A 27,747-nucleotide genomic window follows, 5' to 3' on the forward strand; every position below is an offset into this window, starting at 1 on the left:
GGACTTGAGTGTAGGGCCACCTAAACGCTGGAATGCAGCAGCTACGTCCATGGCCCCGTTCTCCACCTTTGTTTTTGTAGATCTTTTTCCAATTTATCTGCAGCAAAATGAAAAACCTAACTTGTTCTCCTAGTGAGGGAACTGCATTAAAAGGCAAGGAAACACATGGTTTTTTTCCTCTAGCCATCTTGACTAGGGTCAAGTGACGACACTTTTACCTATAGCAAGGAGCTTGAGATTGCTTTGTTTCGGTTCAGGGCACCAACCGTCAAAGCTGCTTTCCTTGGCAATACTAAAAGGACAGTATTGAGGAAAGATTCTCTTGCCCTCTGAAATCTGCTACTGTGGGTCAGGGAGACTAAGGAAGTCCTAACTAGTTAATACTTCAAGTTTTATTTCACATCAGTGGGACTCTTTTCTTTTTGCCAGATGGGAAAATAAAGACAGTTCCAGAAGTCCCCAGTAATAGCTGCCTTTCTACAAAAAGACAAGAAATAAGATGTCAGATTTTTCAGCGTTTATCTCATTTTTTATGCAAGAGGAATATGACCACAGATGCTTATAATTCAGTATGTAAACCACATATCATAGTGCTAGCACACAACAACTTTAATGTAGATTCAACAATTTCCATTGTTAAATCATTCCCCTTTGTATTACCAAGAGGTAACTTCCTAATAAAGACGATTTTATTTTCAAATATGAAATCTGGTCAACATTTCAAACCAAACAACTTACTTTAACACACCTATTTAAAGTTTACTACATCATGCAAGATATAAAGTTGATTAGAATAAAGTTGATTAGAATAGCTTTATATTTCTATCTTCATATTAAACAACAATTGCATTTTACTGTTGTAGAACATTACAGGGCTTCAATGTGATCTCTGGAAGAAAAAAAAAAGACTATAAAAATGTCCTCTATAATTGTGAATTTGACTGTTCAAGTAAAATCATGTGTCATCCAGTAGCAACATCTTAATATTGGCAACATGAATACATGTGTACACATAACATAGCAAGTTTAAAAAATTGTACCCAATCAGGCCTCACAAAGATTTTACAGACACTTCTAAGGATTTTATAGACACTTCTTATATACCTTTCACTCTGGACTAGTAAGGTCATTATTTTCTACTTCTACTCATTTGCTCAGTTTTAGGAGAGTACATTTATATTCACAAACACAACGTGACAAAGAAAATACGTGACATTTTAAAACCATTATAAAAGAGACTTGCCTGAAGTCATTTCATTCAACAAAAATTAATTTATCTCTAAAAAGTGTAATTGTAAAGAAATACATAATAAAATAGTACATTACAGAGAACATTAAGTTGAACTTCATTTGCCTTTTAATAGACCTACATCACATCTGTAAATAAGTATTTTTTTTAATTGATCTGTTCTTTGGTGACTGCAGAGCTCTGATTTCATAGTTACGTTATGTGAGGCTGCAATTAACAGGTGTGCTCCATTACACAGCGGAATCAAGACGACAGGAGATTGGCTACTGGTCATCTTTATTCTCAGCACCAGGGATGGAGGATTTTCTTGCAAGAAATCTACAGCTCCTTACACATATATTCTCTTTGTTTTATTTTTCCATGTGACACAGTCTAAGATTTTCTAACACACACAGGTTTTGTTCTTTTTACAAAAAAAAAAAAAATTCCCCCGAAAGTGGTTGGGTATATTTATACAGTAGCTTAGGCTGTTGGTGACCCTTCAACGTCAGCTTCCTGGGCACTTGATGGCTTTAAAATATCATTTCAAATATACAGTAACACTAATTGTAGTTCATCAATGACTACTACTATTAAAATGAAGTCGTGTCAAGTCTTTGGTTTGCATGTCATAACTTAAAATTTTGGCAAAACATATTCCCCCCCAACCTTTAATGACGGCTATTTATAAAATATCCTTTAGCAAAATGCTCCTTTTAAAAAAAGTAAACTGCTTACCAAGAATGTTAAAGCCAATCAAAATGTTTAAATAATTTCATATTTCCAAGGACATATATTTTATAAACAGTGTAGTTCCTTTCTCTAAGACTAACAATGTTAAAAACTAGTTTATACGAAATGTCTTTGTAAGTGGTGATATTTATCAAGTGTTTTCATTCACATGAAAGCTTCAATTCCTTTGCTATTAATGACCAAGCTTAGAATTGAAACCCATTATTTGTCTCTTACGATGCCTTTTTTCTAATATGAAAGCACTTCTGAGTACATAGAAGAAGGCTGGGTCTGTTGTGTCCTTTATTGGGGACTGAATATGGCTTCCTTTTATGTAAAAAATTATTGCAATCTGCCCTCAGGTGGACTGTTGCACCAGTTCATTACAACAGGAAGTGAGTGTATCCTTCGGCCCCCGTAACTATGACATCCATCCAAATTCGCATGGCTTCTGGTGATGGTGCCACCATATAGTAGATTCTGTCATGTGTCTTGACGCTAAAGGTCAGCAATGGATTAGGACTCTAAAAATTGAAAGAGGAAAAGAATATGAAATAAAAAGAAAACTATATGATTTTAATATTTTATAATACACGTATAAGGGCTGCCTCCTTTAGGAATGTTGCTAAAATCTACAGGCATTTTTTTTTATAGTATAACCTGTAGCCAACTCCCAATGCCTGTGTCAAGATTAATCATCGTTCTGATTTTTCTGAGCAAAAAATCTTATGTGGAGCACACATGTATTTTGTTTATTTATTTATTTATTTATTAATCTTTGGACCACACTTTGCCGTACTCAGGGCTTATTCCTGACTCTGTTCTCGGGGAACACTATTGGCAGTATTCAGAAGACTGAATTCATGTCAGCGGCAAGCAAGGCAAGCACCCTGCCCATTGCACTAGCTTTCTGGCCCCACACACAAATCTTCTCAGTCGAGTTTCATAAAGCTCTAGCAGAGAACCTAGATGATTGTAGGTACTCAATAAAAAAAAAGTTGTTATACTTAGTCCTATTAGGTTCCTTTCTTGTGCTCTATCTCATGACTAAGCAGTGGCTCCTTCTGAGAACCCATATACCATGTAGCTTGGCAGGAGCTCCTACATCAACTTGTGTAGTGTTGACTCACTTCATCATGACATTTTTTTCCTCTCACAAAAAAGATCAGCAATCCCATTATACTATGCTTCCTCTCCTTTTTGTTTTATGCTTATGTCTGGAGGCACTCAGGGCTAACTTGTTATTCTGTGCTCAGGGATTACTCCCAGCAGTGCTCAGGGGGCCATATGTGGTGGTGGGAATTGAATTAGGGTTAACCATATGCAGGACAAGTGCCTTAGTCTCGAACTATCTCTCTGGCCCTTCTATGCTTCTTTTTCATTATCAATATACTCATATTTACACATCATACCAGAACAATAATCTAAGTTGTTTAAACTTATAAAACATATTTCTTCCAATTTACTTATGCATTCAAATTAGAATCTTGAGTCAATGTCTACCTTATTAGCATTCTTGAGGTGATCATAGTATACTTCTTCAATGGCTTGAAAGTATATAACTCCTTTTAATTTAGCTTCATGCTTGTCTGCAATGATAGAAGAAAGGTAAAATAAGCACTTTATCATTACCGATGAACAGAGGAAATAATGTAATTATTATAAAATGTTTAGTGTTAGAACAAAGATGAATTCAGATAATCTAGGTTAATGCATCGTGTGGGATCTGTATTTTTTAAAAGGGATGGTTGATTTAATTATTAGTCCAATCATAGAGGACTAAATAACTTTGCCCCAGGCTCTTAACCCAATTATCCATCAAAATATAACCCCAAGTACTAACTGCCAGGTTAGCACACAAAACATAAATAACATTGACACCAATACAAATGATTTTGCCACATTCTTTAACTAGGGCATTGTAGCAGAAATATTTATACCTCTTTCTGCTGCAATTAAACTGGGAAGAAGTCTGGTATTTTACATGTAATTTTAAATACTATTCTACTTGTTTTTCTTTCCTATCAAATTTTCTATCCAAAACACTTGATTCCCCCCCACCCCTTTTCCAATAAAGCTACATGTCAATAATATCTTTTCACATCTTTTTTGGGAAGGCCACACTTAATACTGGATTAGTCCTGGCTCTGTGCTCAGGGATCATTCCTGGAGGTGCTCAAGGGGCAATAAGAGGTGCCAGGGATTGAACCCAGTTGAAAGTGCAAGTAAGAAAGCCCTCTGAAGAGGGTTATTTATTTATTTTGGTTTTGGGACCACACCTGGCGGTGCTCAGAGGTTACTCCTGGCTCTGCATTCAGGAATTACTCCTGGCAGTGTTCAGTGACCATATCTAACCAGTGTTGGCTACAGGTAAGGCAATTGACCCTACCCACTACACTATTTCTTGCACTGAGGAAGGTAATTTTTAAAAACAAAAAGCAAAATTCCTCTACAGTCACATTGCTAAAATATTATTTATGAAAGCTATACGCAAGTGCATATCGATTTGTATTTTTGATAGTGAAAGGCTATACTAAAGATGCAAAAGATCCGCTTATACTTTAACAGGAACTGATTTAGTTATAGATTAATCATACCATGGAATCTACACAGACACTGAAAATACAGAGGTAAGATGTGCATATAATCTTGAAACATTTATATGTTGAAAAAAGGTACAAACACAGCAAATAATTTATATCACCATATTAAGAAAACACACACACACACACACACACACACAAGAAAACAGATACAGGCAATCTGAAAGGCTATTTCAGATTTCAGAAAAACAAAGTCAGGACCTTTGTGACAGTGAAAGAAAGACACTAATAATATATATATTTTTAAATAGTTACCCTGAAATATTCAGAAGAAGGTAAATTTGTTTTATTTCCTTAAATCTAGCATTTCCCTAATCTATTTGATATAAACCCTATTTTCATGTATTTGTTTTTATTCTTCCTCAAGAAACAGTGTTTTAATCAATATCATGTTTGGTGAGTTTCCATCAGTTTCTGTGAAATTGAAGATTATGCACCACGCTAACATTTGCAAGAAAAGGTTCTACAACAAATCATGGGAGCACAATTACTGTTTTTTTCTGAAACCATGTAAAGCAAAAGATGGAGAGAAAAGCAAGTCTCATCAATGTTTCAAGGCAGAAACTGAGGAATAAAACTTGGGTGTTAGGGGACTTCATATATAAGAAGAAACTGATAAGCGGGGTCCTGATATTGTGAGTTAGGAGAAAAAATAATGTCCTTGCAAATGGACAGGATAAGGCAAGTTGTTCTGTTTCTGTAGCACCACACCAGGCTTCTGTGGCTCTATTTTCTTCAGAACTTCCTTTAGTGTTATCGAAGTAGTAAGCAGGAAGCCAGGCACTGGGGTCAGGGTTGTGACCCACACACAGAACTCAGGCTCTGCCTTTCAGCAGCTGCTTCACGCAGGCCCTGACCATTTGCCTCACCGGCAGACTGAAGTGTGTGGGGCTTTTGGAATCACAGTAAGCCTGAAACACAATCTGCAAGACATCCTGGTGGTATTTGAGAGGAGAGTGGGAATTGGCGGGTTGGGGGTGGGGGTGTCCCAGAAACAGACAAAGTTGATGACAGCTATAAAAGGAGCCCTAGACAGTATCTCTCCAACTAGGTCACAGTGATCAGTTATATAGGTAAATACTAAAAGGTGAATTAAATATAATTTGTGTGTTCAGCTTTCTATTTTTTTGTGTTAGGAGTCCGAGAGATCATTCTTATACTATAGCCTCCCTTTCACACCCCTCTTCCCATCCTCCCCCACCGAAGGTTTTGGTATTTAAAATTACAAAATGATCACCATGGGGCTGGAGCGATAGCACAGAGGGTCGGGCGTTTGTCTTGCACGCGGCCGACCTGGGTTCGATCCCTAGCATCCCATATGGTCCCCCAAGCACCGCCAGGAGTAATTCCTGAGTGCAGAGCCAGGAGTGACCCCTGAGCATTGCTGGGTGTGACCCAAAAAGGCAAAAAAAAAAATGATCACCAGAAGTTTAAATTTGGAAAAATGCATTATATAGGTCGGAGGGAAAGGGCACTAAATAACTCACCTAGCTGACAGAGGAAAGAATAAAAGAGGTTCCTAGAAAGAGAGGCAATAAGGGGGGAAGCTGTTTAGCATGATGCTATTTAAATAACTTATTTGGGAAAATTATCTGAGGAGAATGGCGCACAGAAAAATTTGCCTTACCCACTTTTTGAAGATACTAAACTGACACTTTTTGCTAGATTGGCAACTTTTTCTTTGTACCAAGAGAGTGTCCCTAAACTTAATAAAATTTAAGGTCAGAGGCTCTCAAAAAGGGAGCAACACCTGGGAAGCGTAGCTCATTAACTCCAGGACACTAGCTACTGTGAAAACTAACAGGAGGGGCTGGAGGAACAGTACAGCAAGCAAGACACTTGCCTTGCAGGCAGCCGACCAGGGTTGGATCCCCAGCATATGCCTCTGAGCACTGCCGGGAGTAATCTCTGAGCACCAGTGGGTGTGACCAAAACAAAACAAAATGAAAAACAAGAGAGTTCCTAAGGAGAAGGCATGCATTGTCCCTCAATCTCCTTGGCACATTTCTGAGGGCCCCTAGTCTGGGCTTTCTTCTCCACACAAGGCTCTTAGATTCTCACACCTCTTTTTAGAAACATAATCGGACATGATGGATTAAAAGACTGGGCATTTTTCGTTTGTTTTTGGGAGTAAGCCCAGCGGTGCTCAGGACTTTCTCTGGGCTCTTCATGGAGGCCTCATCCCTGCGGGGGTCTCAAGGGACCATGTGTGGTGCCAAGGATTGAAGCCAGGTTGGCTGTGTGCAAGGCAAGTGCCTTACTCTCTGTGTTATCATTCTGGCCCCTGGGCTATCACTTTTATCCATTATTTATAAACTCTTTAGCAATTCCTGGCAATGCTCATAAATGTTGATAGAGTCATCCCCAAACAGGATCTCTGCATAATCACTCTGATGAGACTGCTCTTCCATCATGGCTGTAAAAGAAAGCTGCACCAGAGTTGTGTGGGTGCATGTTTCACGTGACACAAGGGCTGTTAAGAGGTTTCATAATGCATACACCGATCACATGAGTATTCCTGCATTTATGGGGTGTCAGTGGGCTGTTTCACATAATCCATCATTTAAAACATCTCAAAATTATTTCAGTCACTTAATACTTTCTTCTTTTCTGAAGACCTTCACTTACTGTGCATCTTGTTTGTAAGCGATACCTGGATGATTGTCAGTCAAGATTCCCTAATTGTGTGTAACTTATATAGGATACTAGGTCATGAATAGATAGAAGCCCTCTCTTTTTCGACTTGTGGATTAAAATCCAATATGTTGATTAAAAAATAGCTTCCATTTATTTTTTTTATTCAGACACTAGCTTGTTTAAGAACTAAAATAGATAAATTCACAAGGGTTTTCTTTTTCTTTTTTTTTGGATCAGAGATCAAACCTGGCACCAATTCAATCTTTTTGTTTATCCTGGATTTTGGCTTCGGCTTTTGGGCCTTCCCTCTGCAGTGCTCAGGGGCTACTCCTGACTCTGTGCTCAGGGGTTGCTTTCATTGTGTTCTGGGTGCCAGGGATCAAAAAAGTCACACTTTATAAAATAACGTAATGTTGGTACTGTTTGTAGAAAAGAAATACTGTCATGCTGGGTATATATACTAGGAAAATTATGTGCACCTACAAAGACCATAATGACATTAATTCTTACTTAACTATTGACTTATATTGAAATTTGTAGACTTAACTCTCTAATGGAGGGTTCCTGACTTGTCAATATCAAGTCGATTTGATTTTCTTCATCACCCACCTGCATAATAAGAGAATGTCCGCTTGTTCCGATCAAAAACAAACCAACGTTTTTTCCAAGTTTTAATTTTTCCACCCATCTTGATGAGGAATCCTCTGCAGGTCTTTTCTGTGATTGATACATGATAGCAAGTATCAATATTGTGGCCAGCTGTCTCTACATGGCTCCGCAAATCAAAGTCTTCCTTCCGGACTGGCAGATAGCGTGTCAAAGGACGAGCCTAGAAGAACAAAGACGCATTTTATCTGTAGCTGCCCTTCTGGGCCCTTACAGAAGGTCTGACGAGAAGCCGGACGAAAGCACACACTCTCAAAGGCTCCTATGGGCACGAGAACTCAAGACAAACATCATTTGGAGCCAAGTGCATGGTTAGTGTTTGAAGAAGGATTACTACTGTATGAGAGGCCAATCGATCCTGTACCTTGAAATGGGCTGATGAGAAAAAACAGGAAAGAGCTATCTGTGCTGCTAATTAGAGATCAGAATTCAGACATGACCAAGCTTCTGCTTATCCCTGCCTGGTTGAACAATACGTTTCCTTGAGTAATCTCAGACATAACAAGAAGATTGAATGGGGTCAGGAAGTATGATTCCATAAGGTCCTCCAAAATTGCCTGCCAGTTTATCATGTCTGGGGGAAATGTAAGACGGTGATTATGTTTTGAAAAGCAAAGCTAAGACAGTAGAAAGATAAGTATCATCAAAAGTGATTCCAAATTGAGCTGTCTAGGACCAGAAACTGTAGGGGTGGAGCTACAGGTATGTCTTTTATTTTACTTCGGGTGGAGTGGTCACTCAACTAATCTAGGAAGCATACAGAACCAGGAGTATTAGATCTAAAAGTGGTATTTTACTTTATTCTATTAACAACTCCTCCCCTTTGCTCCAAGGAAAAGGACCTAATCATATATTTGGAGGCAAAACTTATAATTAAGATTAAAATATATTTCTGATTTTTTTTTTTTAGTTTGGCTTCAGATACAAAGCACGCATGGACAACTTTCACTGTAAATTAGAATTGGGCAGATTTGGTACAATGAGTTTTTGTTTTCCCCTTTAATATTTTGCCTTTGATTCTGTGGTACTTTGTATACCGGTATTAGGAACTCACTAATATTTCAAGCACAAAGTCTTAAATAGTTTATTATAGTTATTATCTGATCTTTTGGACATACCTAAAATGCTCAGAACTCCTGGCTCTGTACTCAGGGATAACTCTTGGCAGGGGTTAAAGTGTTGGGGATTGAACCTGGGTCGGCTTCATGCAAGGCAAGCACTTACTTGCTATACTATCACTCTGGTCTTGAACTGTTTTACAATCAAACTGCCAGCAACTATGAAAAGGGAAATGGTTCCTTTTCATCAGTCTCAATTTGTAAACTGATTAAAAACAATTGTTTTTATTGTAAATGGATTTGAACTTGAAGTTACATGGACTTTTTAGTTTGGGTGTTATATTTGTTTTCAGTAGCAAATTCATCTGAGTCTTGAATGATGCTCAAAAAATATTCTTTTAAACACATTTCCAAAAAGTGGTTAAAAAAAAAAGTGATAAACATCTCCCATCAAAACGGTTAAGGTGTGGGGAAAAAAGTGATATAGTTAGTAGAAACCCAGTGAGTTATGAAAAGCACTGGTACGTGTGTGTGTGTGAGTGTGTGTGTGTGTGTGCGCGTGTGTGTGTGTAGTGGGGGCGAGGGGTTGGGGGAAAGGGTGTCCAGTGTTCGATCATCTTCCTCTTACTCATTGCAAGTCAAGGTCTAAGGGACAGTGAGGGGTGTAGCGTCCTCTACAAAAGCACCACCAGGGGGCAGCCTACTCTCATTCATTCACATTTGATCACAAACCTGGGCCCTTTGTTTCTCCCTGATTTTCACTTCTTTTTCAATTAACTTCTGCCTCTGGCTAGTTTCCTCCTGCAATCTTTTTTCCAGGAGTTCTCGGCGTCGTTTTTCTTCTTCCAGAGCTCGTTTCTTGGCTTCCATTTCCCGTTCCTAAAAGTTGTCATGCAGAACAAATTGTTAGGACATACTGGTTGTACTTCAGTGATTCCAAATAATGTGAAAAAGAAACATTTCACCAGACAATTCTTGATTTATAGCCTACTCCCCTCGCATCTATAACCTAGAGTCAAACTAAACCTGAACCAAAAGCAATTAAGAATTGAATTCAAAATGAGAGACCAGCAAGCTTCTGGGCAGTGACCCCTCTGGGCAGGGAAGCTTAGACTATTTGTTGAGCATGCCCTCTTGTTTTGTTCTACGGGATAAGACCCCTTGATCAGAAATCTTTGCTTAGATTTACAGATACAGCAGAGAAGGCCTGAGGGATAGCCTCTGGGGAATGTGTTGGTCACTCTGGTACTCACCAGTCTGCAACACACTTTTTCTAAAAACATGCTTCCCTCTTCTCTCTTTTGAGAAAATCTGCTTTTTGTGATTGTGCAGATAAGATGATTCTATAGGACATGAATCTGTCATTTCACAACCCGCCAGTTCTTTGCCAATAAAAGTTTAACAGTCACCTTCTCTCTATTCATTGGACCTTTGAAGTTACAAAACAACTCATAACCACCTTTCACATCGTTTACAAAATCATGTGTGTAGAAATACAACCTCTAAATTCAATTAATAGGGGGCTGGAGCAATAGCACAGTGGGTAGGGCGTTTGCCTTGCATGTGGCCAACCTGGGTTCGATTCCCAGCAACCCATAGGGTCCCCGAGCACTGCCAGGAGTAATTTCTGAGTGCACGAATCAGGAGTAACCCCTGTATCGCTGGGTGTGATCCAAAAAGCAAAAAAAAAATTCAGACATGAGTGCAAATCTAGCTTGTAGACTATATTCAGTTATTTCATATGGAGGTCGAAAAACCTCTCACTTTTTTAAAATACAAAGCTTCAGGCGCCACCACCCCACGCTAGTCCAGAGAAGCAGCCATAGATAGTTGTCTTTTAACTAAAGGCCATCAGTTCTTCCAATTCCTGTTGTTCCTGTTGTTCTGCAGCTTCTTGGCTGAAAGCTGCAGAGGAAGCCCCTGGGAGTGAGAAGAGGAAAGGAGGTGCCCGGCAGGGCAGGAAGTGAAGGCATTTGTGGGGGATTCCTAAGGAAGTTCATAGACTGACTTGAAATACAGTCATAATAAGGTGGGATTTAAAAAATCACAATAGTGCAGCCAATGCAAGCTGCAATAAGATATAACAAAGCTCCTTGTTGTTCAGTAGGAGCGCCATGTGGCCATCAGGGAGGAAATACAATGCAACATTCATTTCAGTCTAACGTGATACGTATTTGGAATGAGGGAGAACTGGGTGCAGTTAAGACTCATCAACACCTTCTCTCCAACACCCGCACTCTTCAGCAAAGAAAGATTGAGAGACTATTCCAACATCACTGGGGACAGAAGGTGAATTCTTGATGTCAAACTCAGAGTATCCTGAAACTCCCCTGGCCAACCTTGTAGAAAAAGCTATTTTGCCTACCCTGGATTCAAGAAGCCGTGTTTTCTCTGCATGAGCCTGCTTCAACAGTCTCTCCATTTCTTCGATTCTGGCAATATTTGAAGTGCTGGCACTGAATGAAACACAGAAGATTTTTAGGAACATAGTTTCTTTTCTTTCTTTCTTTTTTTTTTTTACAAATATCCTAATTGGTTTTTATTTATTTATTTAGCTTTCTGGGTCACGCCTGGCGATGCACAGGGGTTCTTCCTGGCTCTGCACTCAGGAATTACTCCTAGCGGTGCTTGGGGGACCATATGGGATGCTGGGAATTGAACTCGGGTCGGCCGCGTGCAAGGCAAACGCCCTACCCACTGTGCTATTGCTCCAGCCCCGGAACATAGTTTCTTATTAATGTTTCTCAAGCTCACATGTGTGTGGGCTCACACATACACACACACACACAGGGAGGTACATAAAAACTTAAGCATAGACACATTACAGGATGTTGGCTGAGTTTTTGTTCAGACGAGGGTCACAATTTTTCGTTTGAAAATTACAAGTGTTAGATACCAACTTAACTACTTTAGGACACAAAATAAAGGCAAGTCCCTCAAACATCAAATTAAGTACTTTAAAGATATAAGCCAAACATATCTTATAAAATGTGCCCTCAAATTGGTCTTTTTTTCCCTCTTTTTTTAAAAATATTTTTTATTAGTGAATCACCATGGGGTACAGTTACAGACTTACAAAACTTTTGTGCTTGCGTTTCAGTCATACAACAGTCGAGTACCCATCCTTCCACAAATGCCCATTTTCTACCACCAATGGTCCCAGCATCCCTCCCACCACCCCTGCCCTGTCCCCTCCACCCCACCCTGCCTCTGTGGCAGGGCATTTCCTTTTGTTCTCTCTCTCCTTACTAGTCTGAAAGCATGGCCAGTGGGAGGCCTTCCTCTATTTAGCTTATTGACTGAGAGAGGTCACACCAGCAAGGCGGTCCACTGAAGTTCTATATAGATTACATCCAGGCTTGAAGATATTTTATGCAGTTTCGGAATTTATGTCATTAGCTGCTTTTTTGTTGTGTCTTCATATATGTGGGCAATTTATTTCCATGGACTGGTAATGTCCAGTTTTGTCAATGACACCCATCAGTGAGGAAAACTGAGAGAATTCCAGAACTGCATAAGAAACAACCATTGAGAATGACTCACTTGAACAAGAGAAATCAAGATAATAGAGTTCAGGCCTCAATAAAGTTAGAACATCTCCAAGATAAAGGAGTTTGGGAATATTCAAAAAAATTTTTTGCACTTATTTAAGTTGCACTTGACTGTTCTAGAAAAAAGGGAAGCATTGCCTAGGCCAAAACTTATTTATTCTGAAGTTTCATCTTTGGAGAATTAAGGTTGCTCCTTATTCATGTCGATTTGTATAATTTTAAAAATGTGTCTTCCAGGCAGCTCAGATAGAGAAGGGAGCACCAAATAAAGGGTGTTGGGAGGTCCCTCTCAGGATGGGAAACGCGTGATGAGAGTAGACTATAGTCCAAACAAGATTATCACTAAATGTCTCTTTTGCAAACCACAGCACTCAAAAGGAGAGAGATAACAAAAGGGAATGCCCTGCCACAGTGGTAGGGTGGGATTGGGGGGAGGGGGGTAGGAGGGATACTGGGACTGGTGGTAATGGAGAATGGGCACCGGTGGAGGGATGGTATTCGATCATTGTATAACTGAAACCCAAGCACAAAAATTTGTAAGTCTACAACTGTACCTCATGGTGTTTCACTAATAAAAATTTAAGGGGAAAAAATGTGTCTTCTTTTCTAGACTCTCTTTGAGACATGAAGGTTATCATCCCTGCATCTGTCTGACACAGATCACATTTATGTTTGCTAGATAAATTCACCTAAACTTTGTATATAAGATAATTAAGATAATTGTTCAAGTAAATTAGCAATCATTTGGATTGGGGGGGAGGGAGTTGTCTGTATTAGGTCACATTTGGTGGTGCTCAGGAATTGCCCCAGCTCTGTACTCCGAGGTCACTCAAGGGATCATAGTCGATACCAGGGATTGAACCTGGGTTGGTGGATGCAAGGCAAACATCTTAACCCCTGCATTATCTCTCTTAAATCATACATTGAATGAACTCAAATCTAGGGTGATTTCAATAAGTGGTTTAAAGTTATTTTGAAGAAATAATGAATGTAATAACAGGATAAATGTTTTATTTTAAAACAAGGATGCTTATGGCAGTTTATTTATAATTGCAAAATTATAATTGTGAAAGCACTCATGTCTTTCAGTAGATAAATGAACAAATAAACTGTGGTACATGCAGACAACATACACTATTCAGCACTAATGAACATGGAGGAACCATAAATATTAAGTGGTATAAAGGCAAAATATTGTATGACTCCAATGATCTGACATTTTTGAAAAGGCAAAATTATGAAGACAATAACAAGATCAGTGGTTGTCAATGGATTGCAGCGGAAACCGAAGGCAGAGGTGGATGAATATACAGAGCAAATCCGAACTGTGTTGAAAGACAACAGTTGCAAACTATTCTGAAAATTTACATATGCTACTCAGAATTCTTCTATGCTTGATGGAATTTTGTTTCCCTTTCTGAATATGGTTTCACCAAAGTTGGTCAGCTATAAAAGCAACCTTCAGTTGATAGCACAACATTATATAACTAGGTAGAAAAAGCAGGTACAGCTAACAATCTTTATACTGTGAATGGCCCAGTGATCCGGTCTCACGAATACTTTCAGAGCATTACACACATAAGTAGAAGTGCATATCTGCCTTTTGAAGGTCAAAAGTCAAAGCAATGAAAGGAGTCTTACTCCTCTTCTACTTTGGGTGGACTTGAGAAATCAAAGAATGAGCACGAGATAAGAATTTAACAGGGTGATCATTTCAATTTTAATAATGCATCATTATAAGTGGTATTCCTATAATATCTTCTATAAATCAATTTGGTGATTCCAGCAGGATAGAGATTCTATCCAGAGGTGACTTTCAGTTGCTACTTCCTAAGAGTCAAGACCTATTTACCAAGCTTTATGTTTGTTTACAACGTAAATAGAATGATGATGAAAAAATTAAAATATTGTTTTTCCCTCAAGGAATTTTCTGGTAGACAAAAAATTATTTCAACAAAGAGTGAATAGCAAATGTACCCACAATGCTGAATCATTCTGTAGTTGTATAAATGGTTGTTTGTGATGAATAAACCAGGAGACTAAATTAGTCTTGTTAGAATTTCAGCACAGAGTTAAAACATTAATATGATTATAATTTCAAAATATTTTAATTTTTCTTTTTTTTTCAGTTTTCTGAGCCACACCCAGATGTGTTCAGGGCTTACTCTTGTGTCTGCACTTGGGGATCACTTCTGATGGGGCTTGGGGTGCCATATGTGATGCTGGGGATTGAACTCAGATTAGCTGTGTGCAGGGCAAGCTCCTTGTCCTCTGTATCATCCTTCTGGCCCTAGATTTGCACTTATTTAAAATCTTAAGCAAAGAACAAAGTTTAGTTTTCAATTTCTTTCTATTTTAAACAAAAATTTGGGCCATGACTGGTGATACTCAGGACTTACTCCTGGCCCTATGTTCAAGAGTCATTTCTGGCAGTTCTTGGAGGTACCATATACAGTGCTGGGGAATGAACCTGGCTGTCACATGCAAGCAGGTGCACTGCCCACTGTACTATCTCTCTGGCCCCTCTTTCTTTTCTATGAGACTTTTTAGAGGCATCTTCTAATTAATCTTCAGTTTAAAAAACTTGCTGTACCGGCCACTCTTAGCACATCTGGTCCCAGTGATGCAAAGGGGATGCAGTAATTCGGGCTGGGATCAAACCCAGGGCCCTACACATGCAGGGTATATGCATCCACTTGAGCCCTGTCTCTCACTCCTGGCCTCATCTTTATGACAGAGAATTTGGCAATAAAATAAAATAAATACTCTTAGTGAGTGTGCTGGAGTGATAGCACAGCAGGTAGGGTGTTTGCCTTGCATGCGGCTGACCCGGCTGACCAGGCAAACCCAGATTTGATTCCTCTGCCCCTTTTCGGAGAGCCTGGCAAGCTACCGAGAGTATCCTGCCCGCACGGCACAGCCTGGCAAGCTCCCCGTGATGTATTTGATATGCCAAAAACAGTAACAACAAATCTCACAATGGAGACGTTACTGGTGCCCGCTCGAGCAAATTGATGAACAATGGGAGGACAGTGCTACGGTGTTACTCTTAGTAGTCTTTGACCATGGTGACTTGTTATCTATGATTTCTAGCACTATGTCATCAGTTCTATGTGAAATCACAATGCAAACTAAAGGAACAGGCTAAGTGCAGCTCCCTGCCAGGAGATGATTTACTTTCCGATGAGGTTGGTTTCTTAGAATGGCATATTCAGTGGGACCATTTTCATCTTCTACCTTTGCAAATTCTTCTAAAACATTTAGCAGATGAGAAAACAAACACAAATTAAGTGTTGAGCTTTTAGCTGTGCTTTAGTACCCCTATCTGAATCACTGTGGTGAGGTAAATATCACTGAAAGTAATTTTTTTCTTCTCACCAAAGCACTATGCTGTTCCCCATAACTAAATATAAGAAATCAAGAAAGGAGTGGTAATTTGAAAAGGTAAATATTTACCTTTAATTTTTGTAGGGGGAAGAAATGTTACTGGGTAGAATACAGACGAAGAAAAAGATCAAAATAGAAAGATAAATACAATGTGCTGGACCAGGGCCCTTCTCTGCCGACCCATAATCGATATGCCAAACACAGTAACAAGTCTCACGATGGAGACGTTACTGGGCCCGCTCGAGAAAATCTATGAACAACGGGAGGTCACAGTGACAAAATGTGCTGGAGCGATAGCACAGCAGTAGGGCATTTGCCTTGCGTGCAGCCAGCCCGGCCGAGCCGGGTTCAATTCCTCCGTCCCTCTTGGAGAGCCCGGCAAGCTACCAAGAGTATCTTGCCCACGCAGCAAAGCCTGGCAAGCTACCCGTGACATATTCAATATGCCAAACACAGTAACAAGTCCAAATTGGAGACGTTACTGGGCCCACTCGAGCAAATCGATGAACAACAGGAGGACAGTGACAGTGAAATACAATGTGATTATTTATGAAGGGTGGGGAAAATCAGAGGATAAGAAGGTCAAGCTGTCAAGAGTTCACAATCAAGTGTTCACACTGGGAATACTGGCATAAATTTTTCAAAATAAATTTAGAGGGGAGAATTGTTTTTTCCCTTTTTTCAAAATAATGATGACGCTTATGCCAAACTAACACAGGAAGTTCCTCTAAGATTATTGTACTGGAAAACTAAACCATTTTGTGTTCTCTTATCATTATATCTATAATAACCGCTGAGTTGCAACTTCTATTTCAATCTTCTTTGTTCAAAAGTACCACAATTAATTGGTTCACTTGCTGTCATTTATGAATGATTTCTCAACTTTCTAGGATTTCTGTCATTCTGAGGGACTGGTTCCAGGCCCTGAAAGGGATGGCCCTGACAAACTCTCTAAAGTAGCTGGCATTACAGGGGGTGAGGTGCTTATCTGACACACAGCTGACCTGCATTCAATCTTTGGCATCCCATATGGTCCCCTGAGCACCAGAGATGATTCCTGAGTGAAGATCCAGGAGTAACCCCTGAGCATTGCCAGGTGTGGGCCCAAAACCAAAATAAAAACATTAAATTAAATTAAATAAAGTAGTTAGCATCACCAGACCACCTGAGTTTCTGGAGATTCTTTGATGCCCAACTACTACACATACTTATGTCTTCCTCCAAAGTGGTCAGATTAAATGAAAAAAAAAAACAAACAAAACAAATAACAACAAGAAAAAAACAAAAAAAAAACAAGACACTACCTTTATGAATGCTACTTAAAATAAAACATTAACTTTTCTGACACAAAGTAATAATCATCATGACTCTTTATCATCAAATAATTTCCTACTTAAATTTTGGTTATTCCTATGTGGCAAACTATAATATAATTTTCATGGTTCCTTCAATGTTTTTCTTTTACTTGAATAGACTATATCTTTCCTTTTCTAATAGACTGTATCTGGTAATATTAGTAGTAATATAAATAGTTCATTCATAAATGTCAGAATTCAAGCCCAGTGTATCTTATTTTCCACTCTCCACTCAGCATTTCTTCCTCTTTCACCTCCAAAATCCTTGCCTATAATGACTGGTTGCACTCTGGGGTTTTACATACTCATTTATGAAACACTGATCCAAAATAGATATGCTTTGTTTATATGATTTTTCCTCTGTCACTGCCACATTGGGGGTTGGTGAGAGAGGGAAAGGGCACAGTCAAGAGAGGAGAAAATTGTTCAAATCTTTAAAAATAAAGGAATGATATTTACATGATGACAATTTTAATCAAACCATTAAAAAATCCATAATCTCTTTATGTTCAAAAATAATTTCTACATTTTGTAAGTGAAAAACAAGACCTTTCCAGCCTGTAATCTGCTTCAAATAACGCCATCAGTTATCAGGCAAATCTCAAGAGCATAAATCTCCCTGTTCTAAGCCTACGACTTTCTTGCAATACAGGGAAGTTTGCTCAAGGGCAGTTATCCAACTAGACATCTTCATCTAAGGCACATTGGCACTCAATTAACATTTATTGAAAAATGGATGTTTCCTGGGTTGAAATCATAATGGTTCTCAGTAAATTAAAACATGCAGATAGATCCAATAGTAAAATGTAAAATTTAAAACTATATTCCCTTTACTATACCCTGAGTAATTTATTCAGCCAGAACTAATTGAATGCTTGCTATGTGCCAACTACTCTGCTGGGTGTGAAAGTCCAAAGATACTTAGACATTCTCCTTAATAGTAAGGAATTCACCAATTAATTATTAAGGAAACATGTACATTGAAATATGATCAGGTGGCATAATAGAAAAACAGTATCAAAGGTCATGGAACATAGAAGTATTGAAAAGGAGAGAAAAGAAAAAATTTTAATGAGTTTCCAAATTAAGTTTGAGGGATAAGGAACAATTCTCTAGGCAAAATAGGAAGGGAGAATGGTGAAATTGGACTGGAGGATGGTAAAACAGAGGTTGAAGGCTGGTAAAGATATTTTGCAATGCAAGACATTATCAGTGCTTAGTAAGTCTAGGTGAAATAAAAGAAAGGATGAAATGATTGTAAGCAGTAGTGTTCAGGTCAAACATCCCTCTAGAGGAAAATGAAAATTGCTATGTAGCACTGTCTGTAGCACTGTCTCCCGTTGTTCCTCAATTTGTTTGAGCAGGCACCAGTAACGTCTCCATTGTGAGACCTGTTGCTACTGTTTTTGGCATATCGAATATGCCACAGGGAGCTTGCCAGGCTCTGCTGTGGGGGCAGGATATTCTTGGTAGCTTGCCAGGTTCTCCAAGAGGGACGGAGGAATCAAACCCAGATCGGCCACGTGCAAGGCAAACACTCGACCCACTGTGCTATAGCTCCAGCTATGCAGTATGTGTCAATTTATGGAGAGTAAATACTCCCACCATGGCCAAATGCAATGACATTACTGATCACAAAGTTAGGTGGAGATGTACACATTAGTGCACGTTTGGCTGTTAGCACAGCCAACTCCAATAGTCCACCTTACTTCAGACTGAAGTATTTGTGGAATGATGAGTCTGTAAATGAGTAAAGACATCATTCCAGGGTTAGGACCAATGCAGCAAAAAGCACAGGAATATAATTCATCAAGCACTCAACTAATAAACTTTGTGAGGTATGTCAAGAAGGAAAAATGAGTAAGGCATTAGGTTGGATACAAAATTCCAAGGATGTGGAAATCTAATTTTATTCAAAAGTTAGTGTAGAGTACCTCAAAGCTTTTTTTTGTGTGTTTTGGGACCATACCCAGCTCAGTGCTCAGGGGTGAATCCTCATGAAGAACATATGCCCTATAGCCCTTTGAGATCTCTTCTTGACTTCCCTAAGATTTTAATGTGGAGTACCATGACGAAATCTATATATGAGATGAGTCTTTTGTCATAATCCCATGAGATCAACTTTTTGTTTGATTCAAAGGATAAACACAAATGTGAACAGTTAAATTCGTATACTTTTAATATGCCAAACAGTCAAATTCTTCCTTTTAAAGAAACACCAGGGTAAAAATCCAGTCCAAATTCTTACTCTGTTGTTGGAAATTATTTTATATTTAATCAAAAACAGTCCTAATGAAGTCCAGAGACAGTCAAAAGAGGCAAATCAATTTTGTTTAAAGCATAGTGTATATATGTATATATGAAAACTCCAATGTAAAGAAACAGATTAAAAGAGAAAAATGAAGTATCAAGTATCTGACTAAGTCACACACGATACAAAGGAACCTTTTTAAAGGCCACCATGACATCAACATCTTCTGCCCTGTAGGTTTTCTATGTCTCAGAAGTTTGAGCATGTACTCAAATACATTACCTCAAACTGTCATCTTTACTTTTGAAACCGGCAGATGCTTTGCCAAACCAGAAACCTTACCTGTGAATAACTCTTACCTAGAGATATTGTCTGGTGAACAAGCAGAGATGCTGGTCTCCATGCTATCAGAGCTATCTAGGCTCAAAGTATCAAAGGCCTGGTCCTTGTAACTGTGATCTGGGTAGTGAAAACTATTCAAATAGACATTTGACTCAGATGCTGTGCGGCTGTAAAATTCAGGTTTCTGCCTTTGTCCTTCACTCATCTGTTGGTGATTATACCCTGAGGAGAGAGTCATAAATATGTTAGTATGCCTTATTTTTCAGTCTAAGATCTTATAAGACTCAAATCAGCAACCCCAAACATCTGCCCATGAAACTAGGACTTGATTTAATTTATTTCAGAGCCGAAAAGATCAAAGAAAGAACATCATGCTCAATGCAAGCAAGAGTTTTTAAAAAGTGGTCAGTGCGTGGTCTTGGTTGTTGGCAGATCACTTGATACTTTTCCATGCAGCTCTGACATCTCAGCACAATAGAGAATAACATATTAGCACATACAGAAATACACACAAACAAAACAGGAAACACTATTGAAGGACTTGAATCCTCTAAAAATAGCAGGATTCAAGTAAAAGCAAGTCACCTAATGACAAGTGACACTCGTGCAGTCACTTTGATAGTGTTCAAATTCAGTAGCACTCAACTTGGTCAAAAACAGCAAAAGGAAAATTCAGATGAATTACTAGAGAAGCCTTTATCTCATTCATAACTCACTAACATTTTCCAACTGCAAAGAAGATCCAAACTGCATATTTTCTCATTTCTCTTTTCAATTTCCCTTGTCTATCAATTATTTTAAATATTCACTGTCAATATCCTTTCAATGAAGGTATTTGCATGACTGTGTAAGTAGCTTTTTTCCCAGCTAATCAATGGTATCAACCATAGGAAAATCATATCTACAGAAGAAAAGCACCCCCAGTCAGAGGTGTCTTTCCTGCCCAGGTACATTAGGTCACTGGCTCTACTTTGTGTTATTAGTCTGATTTTCTCTCTGATAGCTGATTTGGGACACCACAATCAATGTATTCTTCCTTTCAATTCTCTACTATGTACATACAACGTGGGGATCATACTGCTAATAAATCTCTTGGTTTATTAAAAGGGCGTTTCCCTAGCCAATACTTTAGCTTGCAATCTCTTTCTGCCTACTACAACCAGACCCATTAAGAGTTCACAAATGGGCTATCTGAATTTTTTCATTTTTCTTGTGCTTTACAATATTTTTAAGAAGGCTTTCAATTGGTAATGAAACACCAAAAAAAAAAAAAGCAGACCAGAGTACGAAAGATGGCAAGTGATCGCAAACAGCTTTCTCAATTACTGATTACAATTTTATTTGTTTGATTGCTCATTGGGAACCACACCCAGCGATGTTCAGGGCTTGCTCTTGCCTCTGCACTTAGAAATTACTGCTAGCAGTGCTTTGGAGAGCATGTGGGATATTGGAGGTCAAACTTGGGTCGGCTGTGTGCAAGGGAAACAACCTAAACACCTACTATCACTCAGGCCCCCCAACTAAAGATTTCTATTGAAAAACTGAAGTCACATCCAGGATGCTTTAGCAAAAAATTACGTACTAAAATTGAATGAAAAAATTTTAGTTCCATGAGGACTTTTCCTTCTACTATAATTGGAACAGTACAATTTTAGATATCTAGGAGAAATAAAATAACAAAAAATAAGTTTCTTAATATTACATGTAATTCTAAATTGTAGACACTTCTCCCCAGGTCACTAGGCTAGGGGAAAATACACAACACAAAAGCACACCATTTTCTCTGACTAAAAGACAGGCAAAGATACAGTACTCAAATATTTACCTTTGAAACTTGAACTTTTGGAATTACTAAATTCTCCTTTGAAATAGTTTCCAATTAGTTCATTTTGAAAAGGAAGGAAACAGAAAAATCAAATTATTTGCAAGGTCACATATGTAGCTTTCCATATTCTTTTAAGAGAGGCTGTGGCAAAGAAATAGCCTACATTGGCAGTATCCACACAAGAGTCATTCTCTTGTTTTAATAAGATAAAACCCTTTATTGGGAACAATTAAGAAGTATCTTTTTGGCAATCACATGTGCCATAACCTTCCTTTCCTCTCCTGTTTTTTATAAGGAGGAAATATCAAGTTCTACAAAAACATGTCTCTGAAAAGGAGGAAAGAGCTTACCCTTCATTATCACTACTGATTAATCTCTCAGCTATTCCTGGAGTATATAAGGGTTATCTCCTGATCCCCAAATCTTCCAGGGTTTCATTTTTTTTCAAAAGTATTACAGAATAAGAAAATAAATTTACAGTCTTCAGGTGAAGTCAGATGGTAAACCAAATGTTCCCAGGTGAGCACAAGAAACACCACTGCATTGCACTGTGCACTGCGCTAATTAATGATTGTGTTGAAGTCCCCAGTGCTCCTCATGACTTGTTGAAGTTTGGCTCTATGTCTTGGGGACCTCACTCATTTTGGTGGTAGAATAAGCACCTCCATTTTCTTGGAAACAAATGAAAATGCCTGCTTCTACTGAGCAAATTTTCCCATTGTAGGGCATTTGGACCCCTGAGTCCAATATGAATCGGAGAGTTCACCAGAGGGTGCTGTTCATTTGTCCCCAAAGGCTCGACTTTATTGATCACAGTGAACTTGCTCTCACCAGACATAGCTTTCTATTCCCCAAATAAATCCAAAAACCAGGTTAGTGTTGCAATTACAAGAAAGGGCATGGGCCTCTTCCCTGTGGCCCTGAATTGTGTCAGTTTGATACTGAAAAGCTGGTTTGTGTATTTAGATCTGGAGTGGTCATATCAAGCTCTAGATGCTTATAACAGAAGGAGACACTATAGCAGAGCATGGTAATGTGGTCCAACGCCCAATAATAAATGATGGTACAGTGAAGTCGTCTCAGAGCAGGTATAAGTTTTATCACCGAGAGTAGTTATGTCTTGTTTACCCCAGTATCCCCAATTACTTAGCCAATGGACATCATGAAATGGTCAGAGAATGAATTTGCCTTCTTTTCTTTCAATTCCAATTCCATGAGTAATTACATCTAATCAATTCCATTATTAAATAAGGAAGTAGACTGCATCTATGGTGTGGAGTGGGGGTAAGTAACTGAAATGGGAAAAGAAAGGTCCATACTTGGCAGAGCTGGGAATCATCAAGGTTATACCAGCAGTACTCTTGGAGTTATGCAGTGGTGGAATCGAACTTAGAACCTCAAACACAGGAGATGGTGGAGGGCCGGGAAGGGCACTGGGGCAATGGTGGGAGGAGGTGGAAACGACGGTGGAGTGTGCGGTGCTGCAACATGTTACACATGAAACCCGACTCCTAAGAGTATTGTAAGCCATGGCACCTAAAATAAAATTTAAAACGATACAGAAAACACGCTAGGCATGTGCTCTACCACTTGAACTATCTTCGTCGTTCCCTTTTTTGTTTGTTTTTACATTATAAGGCAATGCAATGCCTCATAATGCAAAAATGGCAACGAAAATGTAACACAGAACCTGTTAAAGCTCTAAATATTTTCTTTACAGACAGAAATGAAGGGGGCATTTATCAAATTTATAGAGTGAGACCTGATAAAACCTTGTCATGATGATAGCAACTATAAATAACCCAAACCAATTTCAGTTCTCTCCACTGTTTATGGGAGTGGGGACGAGACCAACAGAGTGGATATGCAGGGCTCATGGCTAATTTTTAATATAAATCTTTATTAATTCTGGCTAATCTGGTCTGAAGAGTCCTTCATTAGGGATCCATTTTGTCACAGGCAGTCTTGCTAGTATTGGTGATGTATGCTTTAAATGCTTCTCTTCATATGAAAATAAGGTGATTTAAATTATAACCTGGGTTTAATGGGACAAACTTAATCAGTACTTCTGACAATTCAGCCTTTCATAGCTCACCTGTAGAGAAATTCATTCTTCCTAACCATAGTCCGCAGCCGGAAGATGAAGGTACAGGACGAGTCAGGAAAGTAGAAGAATGACAGGGAAAAGGAAAAAGACATAGGATCAAGAAGGATGACAAGGGGAGAGAAAAGATATATAACATATTCAACATGTAATCAATGATGGTGTTAGTCATAATGCCAGATAAAATAAATGTTCATGTTTTTAGACTAAATCTGAGCTTAGAAAGAACTCAAGAAGTTAACAAAAGAGCATACAGTTAGTCAGACAAAGATGTTACAGAGGAAAATTTCTTTCACACACATTTGTTAAGCAGAAAATGGAAACTAAAAACAGGATTATATCTACAAAACAATTTCTTTTCCCCAAGCAGACAGGAATGAATAGCTTTTCAGAGCTGAAGTCTGTAAAGTGCCATTCAATTATTTGAAGCACAGTCCATCAAACTTGATAACCAGTTATTCCTCGAACACGCTGTGTCTCAACCACCTAGCACCGCAATAAACATCTTATTCATTTAAGGAAGTTTTAAAAACTGTTCTTTACTCCCTGCTAAGTCTTCGTTATAAAATAGGCTTAAATGAAATGAATGAGCAGGAACTTTCCAATCCTCCCCTCCTCCCCCACTACTTGCTGACTTATTTTATACCAGACCTTTATAAAAGAGAAACATGTTTTACACTGAGCCTATCTGCCTCACAATGCCTACTCTTTTCTTTATCTACATCCTAAGACTTACAAAACAATGCTCCCATAGCACTCCTGCTTCCTGCAAAGTTTGACCTCTAACAAAAGAACAAAATACAGAGGGTCATGCAGCTGCTGATTTGTGCAAAGAATGGACAGCAGCTGGACCCGGCCTTGCGATTCCACTGAACATGCAACAGTTTTTCTCTATTGTGTAAAAGAAATGACTGTTAGGCTAGAACTCCACCAACTGAACACTTTAAAATCTGGTCACTTCTTAAAGATGACTTGAAAATGACCTTCCACTATTTGTTGAAAACAAAGACACCACAAGGAGGAGGTTGTCATACCTTTCTTGGACTTGCCTGCATTTAACAGAAGACAAAAGGACAAAGATTTCATTCACTCTTACGGAAAGCATAGTTCACAAGTTGTACAAAAGCCACCAACCATCACAACTCAAGAGTTTATTTTCTTTTACTCTGTCCCCACAGATCTTTATTTGCATGATTCATGTTGTCAGTTCCATTAAAATAGTGCTGATTGAAGGCAGGCTTATACTTACACTAATGTCCTTGATATTTCCATCATGAATAAGCAGCAAAAAAAAATAGTTCACTTCAAGTTAATTGTGGAACTCAAGAAAACTGATGAGATCTACTCAATTTGAATTCATAAGAATGTACCAAGCTGAATTTATTTTTTTTATTTTCAAAACTGTGGGATTTCACTTGTGCCTTCTATTTTAGTAAAGTTAACAAATGGTACTGAAACCATTCTGAATGAGACAATGATTCATCTTTCCTGGTCTCCACGGGCCACCTGTATATGCTTAGAAAATTCTGCCCATTTTACAATCTGTTGTAACTCTTAAAAGCTCCAGTTCCCACCCCCATCCTCTGGGTGGGGTAGCCAGGGGCAACAGGCTAGCCTAGAAAGACATATCACATCTGCTCGGATCATCAACACACAGGATAATTCTTTATTTCCTCAGAAACTGTTGAATCAGCACCACCTGAAACTCTTTTGAAAGGAAACTTTGAAGCTGCCAGGGAAAGATCAAGGCTGCTGTCTCTTTGGATGTACAAAAGAAAAGACTTACTAGTGAAAAACAAGAGCATAAAAGATAGACCAAAGTTGGACTCGGAAAAATACGAATTATGGGGAGTAGTTAAGTTTTCTTCTACGAGTATTATGTGGAGATTCCCATTATTTATTTGAAGGAAAAAGAGATAGAAGACTAGATATCAAACATTCATGAGAATCTTTCCAGGCATCTGTCGCAGCAGCTCTTGTTTATCATGAATCTATCTACTTAATATAAGTTGAGTTTTATTTTCTTTTTAAAGAAAATACTTTCAATATGAAGAACAGGATGGCTAATCTACGCCTTGTCTTCAGCCATTGCGGAGAACAGAAATAGACTTAACTGACAAGAGAACAGTGATGAGGCAAATCTATAAACATTCATTAATTGGGGGTGGAAAAGTACAGTAGGATGCTTGCCTTGTACATGGCCAACTCAGGTTCAATGCCAGGCACTCCATAGGGTCGCCTGAGCCCCACTGATCCCTGAGCACACAGCCTGAGCACCACTGGTTAAAAGCCCCAAATTAAAGTTTTTTTTTAAAAAGTCCATTAAATAAATTTAATTTATTTTTTATGAATTATAAGATCTTTTTAGGGCTGGAGCGATAGCACAGCGGGTAGGGCGTTCGCCTTACAAGCGGCCAACATGGCCGACCCGAGTTCGATTCCTCCGCCCCTCTCGGAGAGCCCGGCAAGCTACCGAGAGTATTCGATATGCCAGACACAGTAACAACAAAGTCTCCAATGGAGACGTTACTGGGCCCGCTCGAGCAAATCGACGATCAACGGGAGGGCCTTTACCTTACCTTACCTAAGATCTTTTTAAAAATTTGGTAAGAACTTGGGTTAGGAAAAATAGAAGATAAATGTATCTGATTTCATTCAAATGTTAACATGGTAAATTTGTTATATATTATATACTTATTTCATGAATACTATAACCTTGATTAACTCTTTTATGTGTATAGGAGCTACTCCTAATGATGCTGTGTTGGGGACCCTGGGGCCATATTCAGCAAAATTCAGTTTGATGCTATAGGTATAATGGTTTAGTTCATTGCTTGTGGCCTACCAAGTCACTCTCCAGTAGTACCCAACGGCCATGAAGTGCTGAGAATTGAAGTCAGAGCTGCACACTCGGGCTAAAGAGATAGGACAGCAGGTAGGGCACTTGCCTTGCACTTAGCTGACCTGGGTCTGAGCTCTGCCATTCCAGATGGCCTTCTGAGCACTGCCAGGAGTGATCTCTGAGTGCAAAAGCAGAAGTAAGCCTTGAGCACTGATGAACTGTGGTCCCCCAAAACAAAAATAAACAAGAAAAAAAGAGAGGTGCACACATACTACTTTAACTATCTCCCTGGTCTCTCTTTTAACTCGAATGACTTCTAGCAATGTTTTGAAAACCTTAAGCAAGTTCTTAGTGGTAGTAGCACTGTAGCATTGTAGCACTGTCGTCCCGCTGTTCAATGATTTGCTCAAGCATGCACCAGTAACTTCTCCATTGTGAGACTGCTGTTACTGTTTTTGGCATATCGAATATGCCACGGGGAGCTTGCCAGACTCTGCCGTGCGGGCGGGATGCTCTTGGTAGCTTGCCGGGCTCTCTGAGAGGGGTGGAAGAATCAAACCTGGATCTTGCAAGGCCGCTTGCACAGCCCTACCTGCTATGCTATGGCTACAGTCCTTAGAGGTAGTACATAATATAAAATGTATGGTATGCTTATATTTATATACAGATATCTTACACATCATATGTATGTACATATATGTATATCAAAAATTATGAATATATGTACAAATATATTAGTATATATAAATGCACTTTCCTTTCTTTCTTTTTTTTTTCTTTTTTTGCTAATAGAAAACCAGTGTTTATCCCTGTTACCAGCAGTAAAGGGTGGGCAAATTCCAGAGCAGCTTGGAGAAACAGTTTCATTCCCACTAATGTTCAAATATGTTTAGAGCTATCATACAGCAGGTAAGGTGGTTGCCTTGCACACGGCCAACCTGAATTCAATCCCTGGTACCCCATATGGTCCTCTGAATGCTGCCAGGAGTGATCCCTGGCAAAGGGTCAGAAGAAATCCCTGGGCATCACTAGGTGTGACCCAAAAACGAATGAAAAAGAGAGATTGAATGCGTGCCCTTCATTGCATCCCCATTTACACCCCAGGCATATCTCTGCCACCACATTTACTACACTGTATGGATATCTTTTCAGTGTCTTTCTTTCTC

The 27,747-nt window shown here is 38.9% G+C and overlaps 1 protein-coding gene across 1 annotated transcript in view; it reads right to left on the reverse strand.

Annotated features, from left to right (window-relative positions):
- Positions 1-2,299: 2,299 nt before the first annotated feature.
- PHLDB2 (pleckstrin homology like domain family B member 2) overlaps positions 2,300-27,747 on the reverse strand; it is a 117,715-nt gene continuing 92,267 nt past the window's right edge. The window contains exons 13-18 of the mRNA XM_056109422.1: positions 19,828-20,032; positions 11,290-11,380; positions 9,657-9,803; positions 7,810-8,029; positions 3,464-3,549; positions 2,300-2,484 (exon numbers count right to left, since the gene is read on the reverse strand). Of these exons, the coding sequence (XP_055965397.1) occupies positions 2,344-2,484; positions 3,464-3,549; positions 7,810-8,029; positions 9,657-9,803; positions 11,290-11,380; positions 19,828-20,032 (890 nt within the window). The 3' untranslated portion in view covers positions 2,300-2,343. The remainder of the gene's footprint in view (positions 2,485-3,463; positions 3,550-7,809; positions 8,030-9,656; positions 9,804-11,289; positions 11,381-19,827; positions 20,033-27,747) is intronic.

The sequence above is a fragment of the Sorex fumeus genome, unplaced genomic scaffold (genome assembly GCF_029834395.1).
Source record: "Sorex fumeus unplaced genomic scaffold, SorFum_2.1 ptg000265l, whole genome shotgun sequence".
Classification (NCBI taxonomy): domain Eukaryota; kingdom Metazoa; phylum Chordata; class Mammalia; order Eulipotyphla; family Soricidae; genus Sorex; species Sorex fumeus.